The following is an 18,719-nucleotide window of genomic DNA, read 5'->3' as shown; positions in this document are numbered from 1 at the left end:
CGGGGTTTTGCGTTCTCTGGGATTCCGCTCCTGAAGATAAGCTCCAGCGTAATGCTGTGCTAGCTGGGAGCACACCTCTGGTTCCTGCAGGTGTCCTCTGGCTCTGTCTTCGTTAGGAAGAGAAAGATGTGTCCTGTGTCCAAACTTAAATCCACCCTTGATGATAGTATTTCTGGGCCGCTGCTCTCAGCGCCTGAAGGCTGTCTGGAAGACACAGAGGCACCTCTCTCCTCCTGACAGATGTGGGGTTATTGCTTTGCATGTCCCTCATTTGCTAAACAAAACAGCCCAAAGACCAGGATTTTGTTTCCCTGGCAATAAAGGAAAGAAGGTGTGAAGAGGGCTGGGGAAGTGCAGGATACAGGGCGGGCTAGGAGAGAGGCAAAAACAATCAGCTCTTTCTTCAGCCACAAAGATTAGTTGAGATTTTGCTTTTTGTTATCTGTTTCCTTGATTGACCAACCAGAATGTTTTTTTTGATGCAAGGGGAGGTGGTGGGAAAGGGGTTGTTTCCAGAGCAGTCAGAACTGGGGAGGATTTGCATGTTTGGAGAGCAAGGCCAGGTGTGTTTGGAGTTGGTGACAGCCATGGCCTGATCCTGGCAGGTGCTGAGCATCCTTGGGTACCCCTTGTGTGGATTCGGTAGCTCCAAGGATGAGGGAAGCCCTTTGCCTGCTTCACGCAGCAGGCCCGGTGCCGTGTCTGGAGCAGAAGGCTCTCCCCCGGCCTGGTGAGGTTTGGGTAATGCCAGCTCTGCATCCTTCCTCACTCCTTCACCTCCATTTCCAGCGCTTCAGGCGGTGCGGAGGAAAGCCCAGGGAGCCATGCAGAATGCTGCTGGCACCTCCTGCGGCTCCGGTCCCTCCATCTTCCCCCTCAGGAGGCGGCCTGGTGAGGGGTTGCAGCACAGAAGGGGCCGTGAGGCTCTGCCTGGTTTTCCTCTGGGCTGCTGACATCCGTGTGCCTGAAGGGAGGATGGGGCTCGGGGAGAACGGAGGCAGGCGGTGTCACCTGCTTGTCTGCCAGTGGCACCTTGTCACTCTAGGGGAAGAAACTGCAGTGCCTTCGTGGAAAACTCTGCGCGTTAACTCCGTCTTCTCTTCCTCCCTTCTTGGGTCACCTTCTGACTCTGGCTGTGCCATCTCACTGGCACCCTTGCCTGCTGGCCTCCATCCACAGCCTGTGTCTCTGGAGATACGGTCCCTGTGCCTGTGGGAGTGGGTCAGCCTTCCCCCCCGGGCTGCTTTGGCCACAGACATGTTTTCCTGAGCGCAGCTCTGCAGCAGCACGCTGCCTGAGGCCACCCCAGTGCATTTCTCTACTCGCTGCCCATCCACCTAAAGCAGTCCTTGCATCTCCTGGGGATGGGCTCCCCAGGGTCCTCACAAATACAGGGGTAAGGCTGACACTGTCTCCTCTGGTGTCACTGCTCTTCAGTAGTCTCTGGGCTCAGTAACCCCAATAATGGTGAAAGCTGCTGCCTGCCCTAGAGCCTTGGGGGAAGAAAAGACGGGACTGGGGTGATCTGTGCTTTGTTAGGAGGGAGAAGCAGGCTGGAGAAGCACAACCTGGGGACAGAAGACCCCAGCTGCCTGTTGGAGGCTATACCTGCTCCGTACCATGGAAATGGAAGATAGGAATGGGAATGTAATGGATGTAGTAGTCCTTGTTCAGCAGCTCAGAAGAACCAGCTGTCTGATTTGTTTTTATGAGTGGTTTTACAGGCAGTCTTGCCTCGGTGCTCATCAGTGTGTGCCAGAACCTCCCTCCAGAATGGCCAAAACTGAGGAGCTTCAGGTGAGTCAGGCACACCTGCCGTCCCCAGGACACAGACGGGCAGTCTGTGCTGGTGTGCCCGCGTGTTTTGGGGCTGGAGGGTGATAGCTCCTGAGCAGTTCAGATGCTGGCATGCTCTTTAAATATTTCTGTTTGCGGAATTGTGGAGGACAAGGGGAAAAACAAACACGGTTTGCATTTTTGGCAGCAGCTTTAATAAGCTGAAATGACTTTACCTTGAGTAAGGCTTGTGCATGTGTACGTGTGTGAGTGTTCACGTGTGTGCGTGCACCTGGTGTCACGGTCGGGACCTGGGGACCAGTTCCCTAAGCCCAGTTCTGTCCCAGGTTATACACCTCCCCCGGAGTCCCTGCCCTGGCCAGGTTCTGGCATGACCCAGGAAAGGACAGCAGAGTTTTAACGGGGGCTTTGAGAACACCGTCTGCTGGGCACGCCGTCCCGTGTCATCTGGCGTGGTGTAGCTGCACAGCCCTCCTGCTCTGGAGAGCTGACTTGCTGCCTGTCCGGGGCTCTGCACAAATCTGTCTCTGAAGATGAACGTCCCCGGATCCCAGGTTTTGAGCGTTGTTCGTGGCTGTTCTGGAGTGAATAGGCCCCCGCTCGGAATTTGTCCTCTTTCATGTCTAAGTTTGGGAGCCCTGTTCTTGATGGGACCCCTGTTCTGCGTGTGGATTTCCATCTTTATTTCTACTCAAACCATATGGGGCATTGCTGTACTCTTTCCCTTCTCCTTTTCCCCGCCATCCCCACTGCCTGCGTCTCCAGAGCCAAGTATGAACTTTTCTTGGAATGGATGTTTTTAACGTACCGTACAGCGCGTTAGCCCAGTTACCGAGAGGGAACAGATTTATCAGATAAATCCCAGCAGGCCTGTACATGTTGTCACTGTCTGCTATAGTGCAATAAAAATATACATTAGAATATGTATAAATACATATTTACAGTGTACAAGTAAAGCCAGGAGTACAGACTCTTGTTTTGAGCTTCCAGAATGCACATTAATGACTAACAGCTTAGGCACAGCATCACACAGGGACAGGTTCGTTGTAGGTCTTAGGAGGATAACTTTGGATTTACAGCAGTGTAACTGAGGGCAGGACAGACGACTTCTCTCCTGGCAATAAATCAGTTTTTCCACTTGGACCATTTCTTCTTTGCCCATGATGGCAGCTCTCCTTCATCAGCATTGGAGTGAAATGGCAAGTGCCACAGCCCGTTCCCAGGGTGCTTCCCGCTGGTGCCATTGTCCGAGGCCACGTGTTCAGGGATGTAGTGACGGAGTGGGCTGTGCACGGCTACAATGCCCTGCTTAACTGAAAGCACTTGTGTTTTTAATGCTATAATACTACTTTGTCCTTCCTGTTAAGAACTCGAGGGACTCTACAAACCTGAGTGAATGACTCCACATCACCAGGAGGGGTGGAGAAATAAAAGCCCCGTGCAGTGACTTGCCAAAGGCTATACAGTGGGAACCTAGCCGAGCTTGGAGGGGAACTGGCGCTTTACTTCTTCCAGTGCTCTAGACCTGGAAGAAGGAGGAAATAGCACTGCTCTGTTTGTATAATATTTGTAAGATACTTGCATACTATGCCAATGTGTACAGGCTAGGTCATTTCCTCCTTTACGAGAGTGGCTGGAAAGCAGAACTCTCTAGCCCTTGACATTGATATCCAAGGGCTGTTCCTGACCATGCAGTGACACAGGATTGCTCAGGACAGCTCAAAGTCGGTATGTCCAGCATGCAGTGAAATACTGTGGGACATACCAGCCCTGATTCCCAGAGCAGCCAGTCTCTCGCGCGTGGTACAGAGACGTGGGGCTTATTAGCTTATGCCTAGTGCTGTGGCAGGGCTCTTCCTGGAGCTCGCTTGGTCGCCACTAGCCCAGGGATCTTTGCAGTGTGGTGCAGATCAGGAACACGTTGAGAGACCCCTGTTACCGGCTAGGGATAGGAGCTGGTTTTTCAGTGTTTTCCTCCCACTCCAAGCTAAAAATACAACACAGTTAACTTGTCATTTGATCACAGTAAATGCTCCGCTGAAAGAAAATGACTTTTGGTGTCTGTTGCCAGAATTTATGACCTGGGCGAGCCTCTGCAGAAGCCCTGTCCAGGCTGAACACAGCTCACTGAATGCGACCTATTTGCATGGCCCAGCCTTATCTTCCTAACCATCAAAGCAGAACATGGTCACGGCACTAGCTTGGCACAGATTGTTGCTGCCACTAGTCCAGGAGTTCCCATCTCACTGATGGTCAGTCTGATGAACCGAATTCTGCAAAATCTGGTAAATCCAGAGCAACAGTGACCCTGGAGGAATTCCTCTGGATTTGCACTTGCGCAGGTGATGTTGGATCTGGGCTGGTACCTGTTGTAATGGAAAAGTGAGAGCTCCCACAGGTTTCTTTGTCACCTCTTGGGATGTGCAAGGGCCTGGGGCACCAGAACACCAAAGCCAATGACACGACTTTGCCAGTCCCCAGGGGAACATAGGAAGCTGTATGAGCTTTATGAGGTGGGCACCCCCATGCTGGATGGAGATGCTAGGGACATTCTTCTTCCCTGGAGCATGTACTGGCAGAGGGAGCTCCAGCAAAGACCTGGAGCCATCCCTCACTTGAGACTGTGTTGGGTCTCTCTGTGCCTCCGTAGATCCACCTTGCGCTGGAAGCCCTTGGCACAGAGCTCACAGCTGAAGGGCTTGAAGCCAGTGTGCTTGCGGCTGTGAGTGATGAGGTTGGAGCTCTGGCTGAAGGCTTTGCCGCATACCTGGCATTTGTGGGGCTTCTCCCCTGCAAGGCAGAGAAGATGGTAAGAAACATTTTCACAGATGAGAGAAGGGAGGTAGAAATGCCCTTTAGCAGACTCAGACCTGACCAATGCTTCAGCATCAAGGTGCTGCTAGCCCTGCTGTCCTGCTTATGTGTCTGCACTCTGATCCAGCAGCAGAGGGTGAGAAGAACCAGAGGCAGTCCTCCCCAGCTGTGTGGCCCCTGTCCTGTCTGCATCCAGGGCTGGGTATGACCATGACATGCACTGGAGGCTGGTCAATAACTACGTCCCTGTCACACAGACGAGGACATGAGCAGCTCAGCATGACCCAGAAATGTGCACTTGCAGCCCAGAAAGCCACCCGTGTCCTGGGCTGCATCTAAAGCAGCGTGACCAGCAGGTCGAGGGAGGGGATTCTGCCCCTCTGCTCCGCTCTGCTGAGACCCCACCTGGGGTACTGTGTGCAGCTCTGGGGTCCCCAACATAAGACAGACGTGGAGCTGTTGGAGCTGAAAGAGGGTAGATTTAGATTGGATATAAGGAAGAAATTCTTCACTATGAGGGTAGTGAGGCACTAGAATAGGTTGCCCAGAGAAGCTGTGGCTGCCCCTGGCTCCCTGGCAGTGGTCAAGGCCAGGTTGGATGGGGCTTTGGGCAACCTGGGCTAGTGGAGGGTGTCCCTGCCCATGGCAGGGGTGGCACTGGATGGGCTGGGGAGGTCCCTTCCAACCCAAAGGCTCTGATTCTATGACATGCATCACAGTGATGCTTAGACCTTCTGCTGTCTTACTGCGTAGGGACAAATAAATTTCCAGTGCCTCTGGACACACCCCCGGTCCAATATCTCTGTGTCTGGGGACTATGTATATCAGTATGACGGACTGTAATTTGCATTTGCTTATTGTGAATATTTTGTTTCTCACCGGTGTGGATGTAAGTGTGTTTCTTCATATCCGACTTCTGGTGGAAGCGCTTGCCACAGTATTGGCAGGGATAAGGCCGTGTGTCTGAATGGATCAGTAGATGAGTGGAGAGGGTGGAGGAACGTTTGAATGTCTTCCCACACATCTTGCACTCAAAACTTCTTTCCTGCTAGGGAAAGAAAATCATGGGATGCCTGTGGCTGCAAGACATGTGACAGAGCCTGAAGAGTGTTAAACCTCTGAGAACAGTAGATTTGATAAGCAAATCTCCTCAGCTTGTGGACTGATGTGCTAGGGGCAGTACAAAGAGAATGCAGGGAGGGTTACTTATGGAAACGGTTTACATCTTGTGATCCAAATTCCTGTGCCCTTTAGGAGGAGGCGAGGCACAGAAGAACCAGTAGCAACAATCCTCCCCTCCCATCCAAGGAATTCTCAAGGGCAGTCTGAGATTTATGAGACTAAGATCTATGATCTGTGGTCTTCAGAGCTCCTATCATTGTCATTGGGTGCTACAGGAAACCCATCACGTTTGTAACCTTGGAAATGTCACTTCCTTTATAACGGAGTAAGCAACAACTCAGGTCTGGTCCAAGCACTCATGAGCTCTGCAGACCTGGTTCTCTGGAAACACGTTACCCACCTGGGAGTGAATATTGGTGTGCTGCTCCAGGCTTACAGCGTGTCCAAAGGTTTTGCCACATACTTCACAAGCGAAGGGCCGGGTCCCACTATGAGACCTTCGGACATGGACCTCCAGTCCATGGGGAGTGGAGAATACCTGCAAAACAAAATGCCAGTGATTTTTTTACTTGAGGCAGCTGTGTCGCTATCCCTGTTTTCAGTTCCTTCTCTTTATTTGATTCCTCCATCTCGTGGGCCATGTGAACTGCATCATTCCCAGTGCCCTTTTTCCCTAGTCAGTAGGTCCCCATTCTGAGCTGCATGCATTGCACTTGGTGTAACCCAGTGAAATGCTGATGTATGCAATGAAAATCACTCCAGACCCTCTCCATCCCCGAGGTTTTCATCTGACACACACCTTGTTGCACTTCACACAGTGGTAGGTCTCCATATCCGAGGAGTAATGCATGCTGTAATCCAGCGGGGGCTCGGAGCTTGGCAGGAGGTGGCTTCCGTACAGGCTGACAGGGTGCTCCAGGAGGGCTGACTGCATGGTAGAAGACATCTGTCGGTAGCTGTATGGCAAATGGAAAGCATCCCAAGAAAAGCTGGTTTTGTAGAAGGTAGGGGTGCTTGTCGTGCTAGTGCAGTCTTTGATCTGCAGACCTGGGACAGCCATCTCTGGAGAGGGAGAAGCGAATGTCATGCCATTGCCTGCAGCTGGGCACCAGTAAAAAAGTTCCCCAGGTACCATTCCCCCATTTAATGTCCTGCCTGACACTGGGAGCTGCAGTTGGTAACTCCTCCTTCTTTGATTCAAATCCTGATCCCCATACAAAGTTCCTATCATGACTTTGATTTCAATCTGAGGAATTTTTATGGGGGAGGGGATGCTATTGAAATATTAACTCCCCTACTAGCTCTGCTTCATGTGGTGTTTGAACAAGTATCATGTGGCCACCCGCCTTGACCCACAGAGCAGGGAATTGCTTAGTCCTTGAAATGTGGAGGCTGACTCACTGGGAATCACAGTGCGATCCTTCAGGGAAATGCTGATCTAGACCAGAAGCGTAAAGGGAAATACAGAATGCTCCTGATGAGCTCCGCCTGGGACAAGTTTGACCATAGACGTCAAAATAAGAGCTGCCATTTACTGAAAATCTGGACCCAGTCATAGGGCCTCTGTAAGCCAGCCCAGCCCTGACTCTTTTGCACTTGTGATCTTGGGTAGCAGACCTTGAGCTGAAGGGCCTGGCAGCATCCTGCTCAGGTACTGGACAGGGACGCTTTCTTCTTTCAGTGCAGCTGGGTCCTTTTCTTGTTTAGGAACCACACATTCTAGGTCCTGCTTCTTGATGTCCTCCAGTGTCTTGTCTCCTATGGCTGTAATCATGCAGTAGAGTCACAGTTAGTTTATTCTAGCTGTTAAGAAGCTGTTGAGGTGGGGTTTGTACTTATGTATGAACTCATGCTTGGATACGTGAGCCTGTGCTCAGTTCCCTGAGTAAGTGCAGAGCGGTGCAATCAGCACAGCAATCAAGGTCTGCCCATTGCTGAGAAAGGGAAATTCCAAGCAGGATGAGATAGGCAAGGTAGAGGGGGGCAGGAAGAAATGATAGGACACTTGATACCCTATATAGTTAGAGAAAATTAACCCTAGAAGGCCACATGTCTGTAAGAGTCATTTCCCTATTTAAAACCCTTTTCATTTGTGAGGGTAACTAACAATCACTAACTTATTAACCTCCCCACCCCTCTCCTAAGAGAGCTCTGTATTGTTAACTTGAATTTATGGACAGCCGAGTAGGGAAGCAGAGAGGGGAGGTAACTGCTCACGCAGTTGCAAGGGTGAGCATGGAGCCTTGTCTCCTCCTGCCCACGCTCCCATTTCTCCATCCTTGTCCCAGCCCTTAAAGAGACCAACCACCCCTTGTTAGAAGTAGACTTCATAGTAAGAATCTAAAATGGACAGGAGTCCAATGCACGTGCCTCCTTTCTGCTGGAGGTGGGACTGGGCTGCTGGAGGACAGTAGTCATCTGTCATCCAAACCCTCTTGTGCGCCAGAGAGACACAACAAATGGCCAAAGGATGATGGCAGGAATCAAACTTAAAATGTCACCTCCTTTCTTTTTTATCAAACTTATCATAGGGCTGGACTCTAATTTGATAGCCAGGGCTAGAACAAAGGGTAAGTTGATCCTTGATTTGCATAAAGAAAATTTGAATGGTGCCTGAAGGAAGAAGGTAATTGCCCCGGCCCTGCCACTGCATGGGTGGCTGTGGGAGAGCACAAACGGGAGCAGAGGGAGGACAGCCGGCACAGGCAGAGCAGTGTTGGTTGGTGTTAATACAGTGTGTAGCGGCTGGCCCTTCACCTGTGAGTGCGTAGGACTCCTTTCACAGTCAGTGTTAGGGCATCACTAGTATTTTCTCACTCTAGCTGTAACCTCCCTTGCAAATCATCGGGAGGAGGTGGTAACGCACTGACGTAGAGAACATGCAGGTCCAGAGAGAAAGTGGGCAGCGAACATAGCAAGCTGGAGATCGAGGTGGCAGAGTTGTGAGTTTGTAGAAGACTGATAACTAAGTGCAAGCTCTTTTCCCAACTGTTGATTACCTGAAGTTGGCCATCTTTCCCAAACATGACCAACGCCACACAGCAATCTTATATCTCAAATCTGCCCAGCAACCCAGCAGGAAACAAAGGGAGGATCTAAATTTGGGTTCGGTGAGACACCGTGGATTTGGACTAGAGAAAGAGGGCACACAGTAGGGGATCAGTTTGTCCTTAGACTGACATCCCCGTGTGGAAGCCTTTAGTTGCTCTTTAGCTCACTCATTCTACTCCCTTAGCTCGCCCACTCAATTATTGATTTGCCTTGGTGTATTCCTACAAGCCCAGGGGATGGATTGACTCACCAGTGAAGGGAGAGCTTATTGGATCCCATGTGAGTATAGGCAGGTCATCTTCCACAAAGCGGTGGTGATGGTAGGTATGAGCCTTTTTGCTCTTCACCAAAAAGGAACGTGGCATTTTCCATTCACTGCCTGCACAGAAACACAGAAAACCAGCAGGTAAACCTCTGTGGTTTGGGGGTGATTTCTCATTTGTGCCCCCATCACATCAGCTCTGTATGCAGCAGCGGTGAGAATTAAAACTCTTCTACTAGGGAGACAGAGAGCTCATCTCAAAAGTCCCTGAACCCAGCTGAAGAGCAGGGAGTGGTTGCATGGGTTCAGGCACGTGATGGATCTCAGCTCTGGGGCGAACACACAGCTGTGGAGGGGGCTAAGCGAAAAATCTTACCGCGAGACAGTCTGTGCCACTGAATGTAGAGATGGGATGGCAGATTGAAGATGGGATTGCAGATTACCGTATAGTCTGCAAAAATGACACTTCATAATCTACCCCTAGGTTGAGGAAAGGCTTACTGCTGCCTTTATATTGCAGGTGGAGAAACAGAGGCATGCTCAAATCGCGTGCTGTGTTACAGACCAAAACTGCGTCTGTGGCAAAGATCATTAGAAGCCGGGACCCCTCTCCTGTAGCTCTCTGCTCCGGCTGCAGGACACGGTCCCTCCCAGCGAGGAGACCGTGGGGACCGCAGGTTGGAGCTCAGCCCTTTGAGAAAGGGTCTGTCTCCGTGTTTGTGCCGCACCTAGAAGAGCGCGGTCCCAAGCCGTGATGTGGGCTCCTCTGCGAAACTGCTACACAAATAATAATTATAGAAACAACATCCATAATAGGAGAGAGACAGTGGAAAATCCCTGCAGCCATGATGTGTGGTGGGTTTTCTTCTCGCTGGCCATAGCTTGAGCAGTTTGTATTCTGGCTGACAAACAGTCACGCAGAGGCAGAGCTGCGTGAGAGAGGTTACCTTTTGGATCTGACTCAAATATCACAGACCGTTGAAATGACGGGTTAGGAACAAACATAAAATGCTGAAATTTAATCACACAAAATTCTCTTGCAATGTATCTGTTATCTTTACTACCCAGAACCCAGCCCGCCCTGTGCCCGCTCCCCACGGCTAGTAACTGTTCTCATGTCGGCAGTACGACAACAGGCTCGATGCTGTGTATGGCAATATCAGCTGGCGCCTTATTTGCATACATATTTGCATTTTCCCTTGTAATTGTTCAGGATAGTAGCACTAAAAGCAAATCTTGCAATATTTCATATGAAAAGTCAGCAGTACGTCCTGGCTCTCTGTTGATGGGAAAGTTCATTATTAAGTTTTGGGTTTTCCTGAGAGCAGTTAAGTGTAGTCTACTTATTTACTAAAAACAAAACAAAACAAAACAAAAAACCAAACCAAAAAACCCCAAAGAACAAATTTTGCTCCTGTTAAGTAGGAATGACCTGAAACGTCTGTGTAAGTCAGGACAGAACAGTGTGGGCTGCTGTAATCCCAAACAGCCAGGGATGGAAAAGGTCTTCTCCTTAGTGCCTGCACTACCCCTACATGCTAAATATAATTACGCAGCCCAGCGGTGTTTTGTTTAAAGGTCCGAGGGCCACGTTCACGGCGGTGCCTACGGCAGCAGGTACGTGTACCGTGGAATTCACACAGCAAGGTCTGCTGTGGAGAGGTGGATTGCCAAGCCCACTGCTGTTGGCGAGAGCCAGGTGCTCGCCAGCCCAGCCGCCTTTGGAAATGCAGTTACAGCTTAGCTGTCGTCTTAAATCTGGTCCAGGATTCCCACTGTTTCTTCTATGACTTCAGGGATAGCTCTTGGTGTCTCTAGCCATTTTTTTCTTCTGAAATGACTCACCTGTTTTTCTTCATATTTTTCCAAGAAATTTGCATGTAACTTGAGATGAAGAAGAGAAAACAGAGGCCAAGAGTAGATTTGTTAATTTAATTTTAGAAAGAGGACAAAACAGTACTGAGAATGAACCATAAGTATGCCCTTGGGGGAAGGGATGCTGAAGTGCATTGCTGTGTTTTGCATCTCCTGCATGGCATCTCCTGCATGGCATCTCCTGTAACTCTCTAAGGAGGTTCCTTCTAAGTATCACAAAGTGTATCTCTGCCTGGCGAAAGGCTCCGTGCACAGGAATACCTCCAGCTCGGTACCAACATGGGACTGTTCTGCAACGGGCATAACCCTTCCAGCAGCGTGCTCCGCTGAGCCTGTGCACCTCGCATCCTACCGGCAGTGCCTAGCGCAGAGGCGTAACAGGAGGGTCTCTCTAGTCGCGGCCCCACACAGGGTATCTGTGCAACATAGACATGCCCCAAGTTAACGTCCTGCCACAAACCCTTTATACGTGGAACTTCCACTCCTGTCAAAGGGATTTTCCCATGTGGTGGGGCACAACTGTGTCCACAATGGAAGCTACTCCTACCAGCAAGCTTTAGACATGGGATTTCTCTGCCTGAATTAACCAGTTAATTTCCCTGGGCTTCCAAGAGAGCGGAGGAAGAGGTTCTGGGAGCGGGTAGCTGAAGGCAGGGCGGCAGCCCGTGCCCAGCAATGCCTGCTGCCGGACTCTCTCCATGCCCGTGGGCTACACGACCCCACGGCAGTAGCCAGACAGCTCGGCCAGGTAAATTCGAGGACTGGAGATGGGTGGCGGAAGCAATCTTACAGTGTTTTACGGTAGCACCCATACGCTAAGTACACGAAGGCACTCAGCACAGCCCCTCTTTTCTGATGGCAGTTGAAAGTGGATGCACCTGAATCAACGGGATTTTTCTGGATGCGTTTGCCCCAGCATATGTAGAAGTCAAATTTGGTCCAGTATCTTGCTGGCTGATAAGGGCCTCTACTGAGCACAACGATCTTTAATGCACTACTGAACGTTACAAAAGGAAGTTACCTTCCCCCACCCCATTTTACAGAGAAAACAGGAACTGGGAGCCCAAAGCATAGTTAATTAACAACTGCATTGGACTGTCTTTGTGATTCACACAACCGGGTTAGAGGAAAACTCGAAGCACAGATTGTGAGAGAAAAAATACCATTTCTCCTTGAAACTCAAGATTATGCGTAGGAAGTGATCAGCTGCTACTAATGGCTAACTATATTTCACAGGGACAGTAGTGCTATGGGCAACAGACACCGCTACATCTTAATGTCATTGAAGCTTCCAACGGAATTTAGCTTCAACCTTTTGCTAAAAATTAAACTTTATTTTTATGGGGTGTGTTCTTGCCAGCCCCTGTGGCAGCAGTTTCTACCTTGACTGGCAAGTGCACAAGGGAGTTCATTGCTTGGGCAGGAGAGCCTGCCCGAAATGCAAGTGTTGTGGCATTGTTTGGCTTCACTAGAGAACATCAAATCAGTAGCCGGCTAGAATTGACATTCTGATTTGTTTGCCATTGGTCTATCTGTACAATAACGTAGTAATCTGCCCTGAGGAAAAGACAGCTGAAAGGACCCAAGGGAAAGGAACCTGCGTCGCTATTTTGGGTACCTAACTTGAAGCTCCTTGGAAGGGCTTCTTTTACCAGTTAAAAATTCCCTGGCCAGATCTGAAAGCAGACCCAGCGGGTTCCCCTCCTGTGTCCACACTCAAAGCTCCTTCATCCTCAGCGATGCTCTCTGGTGATTTTGCCGAGTATTACACGTAAAACTGTAATGTAATACTGAAACACTGGAGATTGCACGAAAACCAAATTAAAAGGGTTTGGGGTTTTTTTAGGGGGTGGTTTCTGACTTCAGGATCCTAATTTCACTTGATCCTATGTTCCTCGTGAAGCCCTAACTCCCGCTTCACTGCACGGCACCTCACAGTTCCCAAAAACCCAGGACTGGGTCCTGTGATACAATTTAGAAGAAATCCATATTCCTGATGAATTAGATTACGGAGCTGTTCTCTCCGGTTCCTTCAGAGATGATTCATAACACAAAACACCGTATTCGGGACAGGTGTTTGCAGGATTGTGCCACGCTGAATCAGGAACCCAGTTTGCAGTGTAAATTCTATTCTAAAGCTGACTTTCATTTTCCCCTAAATTCAAGTAATCCTTTTTTTCAAATTTACAAGCTTAATTGTAGAGATGAAACTCTTTTCCCTGCTACACTCAGTAGAAATGCTTTATTTTAACTTATAATTGATATGTCTTCATATAAGTTGATGAGTGTACAAAGTTTTAGGATAGAAGACACTTATTTCCTTCCCATTGCTTAATTGATATTTAAATCTTAATATTGCTGTTTTCTGTTCTTTCTGGCAAAAGTGAAGCTACCAAAAATAAAGGCTAGTTTGTCTTTCAGACGACTACATTTTTGAAGAAAAAAAGCATAAAACAGAACCCGACCTGTGTCTGAAATTTTTAAGAGTCCAAATAAAATAAGAGGTTTTATGGACTCCCGAGTCTTTAAAGTCATATTCAAAGAGAATTCCAGCTCTTTACAACAAAATTAATCATGTCTTCAGTGGTCCACCCTTGCAAAATCGAACTTGGGGCAACTGATTTGAATGTGGGTTTTGGAGTGGAAAAATGAGCAGAACATTGTTAATTCCTGTGGTAAGACTGGGCAAATGGCCATTAAGGCAGGGGTAGCAAACTATGGTGGAAATTTTGTCCAAGAAGTGAAATGGAAATGCTTGTATATCTGTAGTATCTAGAAAAAAACTGTTTAGAATATAATTGCAGCATTTGTTCTTTAGCAACCTCATTTAGCTCCTGGTGATGTTGGGAATGCCACTGGCTGCAGCAAACTTTGCCTTAGGCTTCCAGGGATAAATAGACCTACACAGTGCAATCTAACAAACTCTATATCCCCTTAACCTATAGATGCATTTACTGCGTGAACTTGCAAATCATTTGTTTTCCTGCTTAATGTAGCGAATCAATCTGGTGGTATATGAGGAGCTTCTATACATAGCTAATTCCATATGCTAAAAATTGTCACATTAATCAGCATGTACTGAGAAAGGATGGAAAAATAATAAAAGAAAAGACAGCGCTGAAGCAAAATTCCGAACAGGAGAGACTGAATTCTCGTCTAGAAAAACTGGCATAGATTGATGTCAGCAAAGGTGTGCTGTTTTCTGAATTTAAAGGTCTGGCCCTGTAAAAGAGCAATTAAAAGGAAAAACAGAGTACGCCCTCTCCTCAATGCTTAAGTACAAAAGTCTACGTCTGGAAACTGTTCCTGCTGCATGGAACTTGCTGGGACGCAGGTATCTCAGACCATTGTCACATCTTTTCTATTTTGTTCTACTCTTACTGTTTTCACATGGGAGAGTGAGTATATGGTACATAATTTTAAAAGGTTTGACTCATTTAAGCGAACCATTATCATAAAGGAATCCTCAGGACAAGTGACTTACGCAGTGGAATATGTTACATATTTGCAAACACAAGGAAAGAAGAAGAAAAAGCTTAGAAAAACATCTCAGAGAAGTTAGAAAAACAGTGAAATTAAAAAGTGATTAAAAGAATAAATAAATCACCTGTTTGGGGGACTTTGCTTTACTGGATTCGCCTTGAAATCTCCCCAGACAAGCAAGACGTCGTCTTCTCTCTGGACTCCTCTTCCACTTTTTCACTAAGTCGCCGTCTGCTGAAATAGACACTTCTCCTTTTTTCTCTCTCTGTTTTTTTTTGCCCCTGTTCCCCTCCCTGATTTTTCAATCAGATTATTTGTGTCAAAATCTGGCGGTGAAGAAACAGCCAATAGAGAAGCAGAGCCCAGAAAGTATTTGCTTATCAAAACTTTCCAGGACTTTGAAAACTTGAAGAGAATTCACGATGCCCGGCTCGGAACCCTGGGGGCAGCACCCTTCACTTTCTGGGGCAGCTTCGCCTGCTGCAGGAATACTCCCTGTCATATTGACAAAGAGCATGACACGGTGAAATAATGTACTGAGCAGGCATTTATTTTGTCTTTTCTTTAAAAAAAAAAAAAAAAAAAAGAATAGCTCTTAAGAAACCTGTATTTTTACACACATTCATCCACGCATCATATCTTTCACAAACAGACACACCATCTGTCTCACATACACACACTCACATACTTGAGTCTCATAAACAAAACCATCTAGCACATATGCACAAAATTATTTTATTCCAGAATGGATCTTTTATCTCTCCAATTTCCAAGGAAAAAAGAATAAAAACTTGCACGGTAATAACTGAAAAAGATGTGTGTTAATCAGCCTTCATATTCCTAGGCATATGTGTGTGCAATCCGTACATATTTTAGGCATTGCTCTATCTATATACAGCTGTATATAGGATATAAATATAGATTTAAGAAAGCTCATTAAGCAAGCTCATTAACAAGCATCTTTGCAAAAAGCTCTTCAAGAGCAGTAATAAGAATTTGCACTTCTGTCACTTGCTTTCAAAAAAAATGGGTTTGCAAAAGTGAAATAATTGACTGCCGAACCCTCTGTAACGGTAGGGTGGAAGGAGGGAGAATGGAGCAGAGGGAGAGAGACTTTTCTCAGATCACCTGGTTTTCCCCAGTAGAGGTGGGACCAGGACCTGGAGAGCAGCAATTTTGAGAAGCCTTGGCCACGATGCTTATTTGGGGACAAAGAAGGACAGCTTATCTCCCCAAAGGCTTGGGGCGGGGGGGGAGAAGTAATTCCTTGATTTCACCTATTCTCTGATGATCACAATCTTCCTGAGTGCGCAGGTGCACAGTGGCACGAGCTGTACGTGCCCTCGGTTATCCCTGCCTGCACTTAGAGCACTCCCTGTGCACGGCTGGAGTCGGGACAGCAAAGGTGCCTTCCGGGAAGCTTATACTTTACAACGTATATAAGCACACACGCAGCTGTTGAGTGCCAAGGACTGGGACATCACCATCAGAGAAATGCCTTTCTATCATGGCATTTTTCTGCTCACTGTGAGCTTTCAAACATGTTTCACTCTTTTCTGCAATGGGCTGCGTTAAAGCAGGACTCAATTCGGTCCCTTTTCCTACCGCAGCTCAGGGCGGTGAAAGCACCAGGAAGCAATAACCCCTTTTGTGCCCTGCAACAGGGTGGGCTGTCGGGGTGGTGTTTTCCTGACGGAGCAGATGTGGTCCAGAGACACTTCAGATTCAGAGCAGAGGTATTTTGCATCCCGCCGTGCCGGGCGGCGGTGCCAGGCGTGCTGGCCCTAGCGCTCTCTGCCGGGACGGCCACGAGTCACAGCCCTTGTCATCGCGCCCTGCCATTGCCCCATGGCACCGGACAGGCTGTGCAATGGGTTTTGATGCAACTCGGAGATAGGAGTGTAGATTTCACCCACATTGAGAAAGATTCAGATTTTGATCTTAACCCATCTGTCATTTACTGAACATAATTAATTCTTGTTGTTTATAGAAGCAAACAATCCCCTTTCCCTCTCCCTCCTCCCCTCCTTATTTATCTAGCTGGGTTTTGCATGAAAGAAACGTTCCCAAGGCATTGTGCTAGCAAGCTGATTTGCATCCTCTTAAACACAGGCATTTGAAGGATTACATTTCCCGCTACAAAAACAAGCATTGTAACAGAAAACCAAAATCTACATTGCAGCTTCAGGGTTTCATATGAAGACAGTTACAGGAATTAAACAAAACAGGAAAATGACAAGCTGCTGAAAGGACTGAGATGTTATTTTATGAAACATTGGAGTCGGCTTCTGCCAGCACCCCTGCATATAGACTTCTCGTTGACAAAAAGTGCAAATGGCTGCAGAATGTGGCTCTTAAACTCGTGACAGTAAAAGCAAGTCAGCCACACAAAAACCCTATAGAAAAACAGTTGTGCAAAAAAATCTAACAACATGTTCAGTACAACCTCACCGGCTAGCTGATTTCTGAGGTGCTCCAAAGAGCACACTGCTTTGGAGAAGGAGGATGACTTTATGTCCCAGTGTCGGTAACCTATGCATAGAGCAACTGAAAATAAAACATCTCTATCAGGTGTTCTGCTTCCTCAAGTAGCCACCATCTCGCAAAGCCCAGATACAATTGCATACAAACTGATCTCTGAGATCATGGGCGCAGATACTCGCTTTTATGACTATTACACTAGAACACCTGAAGAGAGATGGGGACACGGCTGTGTCTGGTTCAGCTCTCACCCACCTTCTCCCTTTATTTCAGGAGTTCCTACGGAGCAAATAGTTGCAGGATGGGAGCACAGGCAGCTATCACCTCAGCTTCTTGTGTTCTTACTCTGCCCTGGATTTCTGTTTGTGGCTTCTGTTAAACTTATCACCTGAATTAAAAAAAAAAAAAAAAGTGCTGGAGATGTATTTTGGGCTAGAAGGACCTTTGAGCTGGCCCCATGCAGCCATTCTGATTTTATGTTCTTCCTGTTGATATAATTTTCCCTGTTCTCTCTTCTTGTGTCAGGGTCTGCAGAGAACGGAGAGCTGCAGAGGGCTTTGGGCTCACAGAAGCTTGTCCTGGCCCTGGCATACACGGGCCGTGGTGGACGTACAGCCGGTTCTGCTTGCATCTGAGCACAGTTTCATGTTGTGTATTGCCGTGAGTTCTTACTACGTGTCATATGCTCCAGTGCATCCTAAGTAAATAGATTATTAAATGTCTAACTCAGGAATAATAAACAGGTTAATTATGACGCATGATGTCCATTCTAATGCGGTTGTTTTCCCTTTCAAATCTAGCAGCAAACCCCTCCTGTAGCATCCATGTTTTCTTTGTCAATTTGAATGTTACGGTAATTAAGTCACAGTAAAATAACACAACTAATTGCTTCCAGCTCTTTTCTGAAGCTCATCCTAATTTCCACTCTTTTCTGTGGCAGATTAAATAAACATGTCTTCTGCACAGCAGGAAAAAAAATACCATCACTCAGACCAGACTGTAATAAATATTAATTGCCACGCATTGAGGCAGGACTAGATTAAAACCACGCTGGCTCCAAGCGACTCTATCTCATCCAGAAGCCGGATGACCTATTGCAGGTGCAGCGTGAGGGAACCATCTCTGCCCTGCAGGGACAAGGGCTGTGAAACACCGCAACCAGCGCCGCAGGAGTTAAAAATCAACCGGTACTTCTCAGATATGGTTCTCATCTGCTTTTATTTTCTTAACACTTAGTTTCTACCTTTCAAATTTAATGTCCGTGATTTCTGCTGGCACCTGAGGACAATTCATACAGACCGGAGAGTCAGACCAGCACCCCCGGTGCATCCCCCTCCTTGGAGGATGAGAAACGCCAGGACTCCACCAGGCTGGGGATTCAAACGCTGAGGTGAAAACCTGTTGGTGTGGCATACAGAACTGAAGGCCAGAGAACCTGCCCTGAGGTAACTTCCATTCTTCTTTTCTAAACTCTGCATTTTCCACACAGAAAAATAAACCGTATCTGGAAGGAAGGATGGAATGGTTTATGGCATATAGTTGCTGCATTTCAGAAAAAAAAAAAAAAAAAAAACCTTGTCCACGGCCTGTAGGAAGCGCTCAGGGGCCCACAGAAGGACGGCACAAGGTGCTCTGCACACTCACCCAGCAGAGCCGGGGGGCTGCCCTGCCGCCTCCCCCCACAACCCCGCAGCGCGGCGCACCGCGTCCCGCCACTCCACACACACACAGGGACTCTCGAGACTGCTTTATTCCCTTTCAGCACACTCACGCACTTTAAAAAACGCCTTCAGGCAGGAGTCCGCATAACAGGTTCGCGGCGCAGCCCGCGGAG

The 18,719-nt window shown here is 47.9% G+C and overlaps 1 protein-coding gene across 3 annotated transcripts; it reads right to left on the bottom strand.

The window, feature by feature from the left end:
- Positions 1 to 2,652: 2,652 nt before the first annotated feature.
- GFI1B (growth factor independent 1B transcriptional repressor) lies at positions 2,653 to 14,657 on the bottom strand. Of its 3 annotated transcripts, none has more exons than XM_010311938.2 (7): positions 14,529 to 14,657; positions 9,035 to 9,163; positions 7,351 to 7,497; positions 6,533 to 6,795; positions 6,134 to 6,271; positions 5,491 to 5,656; positions 2,653 to 4,587 (listed from the first exon to the last, which is right to left on the bottom strand). In XM_010311938.2, the coding sequence occupies exons 2-7, from the start codon at positions 9,147 to 9,149 to the stop codon at positions 4,409 to 4,411; spliced, it is 1,008 nt and encodes a 335-aa protein (XP_010310240.2). In that variant the 5' UTR covers positions 9,150 to 9,163; positions 14,529 to 14,657; the 3' UTR covers positions 2,653 to 4,408. The 3 variants fall into 3 exon arrangements, with proteins under 3 accessions (XP_010310240.2, XP_075628713.1, XP_075628712.1); XM_075772598.1 differs by lacking the exon at positions 14,529 to 14,657 and adding an exon at positions 9,423 to 10,947 and having other exon boundaries at positions 5,491 to 5,659; XM_075772597.1 differs by having other exon boundaries at positions 4,280 to 4,587; positions 5,491 to 5,659.
- Between the last annotated feature and the right edge of the window lie 4,062 nt (positions 14,658 to 18,719).

Source organism: Balearica regulorum, chromosome 20 (genome assembly GCF_011004875.1).
Source record: "Balearica regulorum gibbericeps isolate bBalReg1 chromosome 20, bBalReg1.pri, whole genome shotgun sequence".
Lineage (NCBI taxonomy): Eukaryota > Metazoa > Chordata > Aves > Gruiformes > Gruidae > Balearica > Balearica regulorum.
Note: the sequence above shows the minus strand (reverse complement) of the source record. Positions and strands in the feature narration are given on the sequence as shown.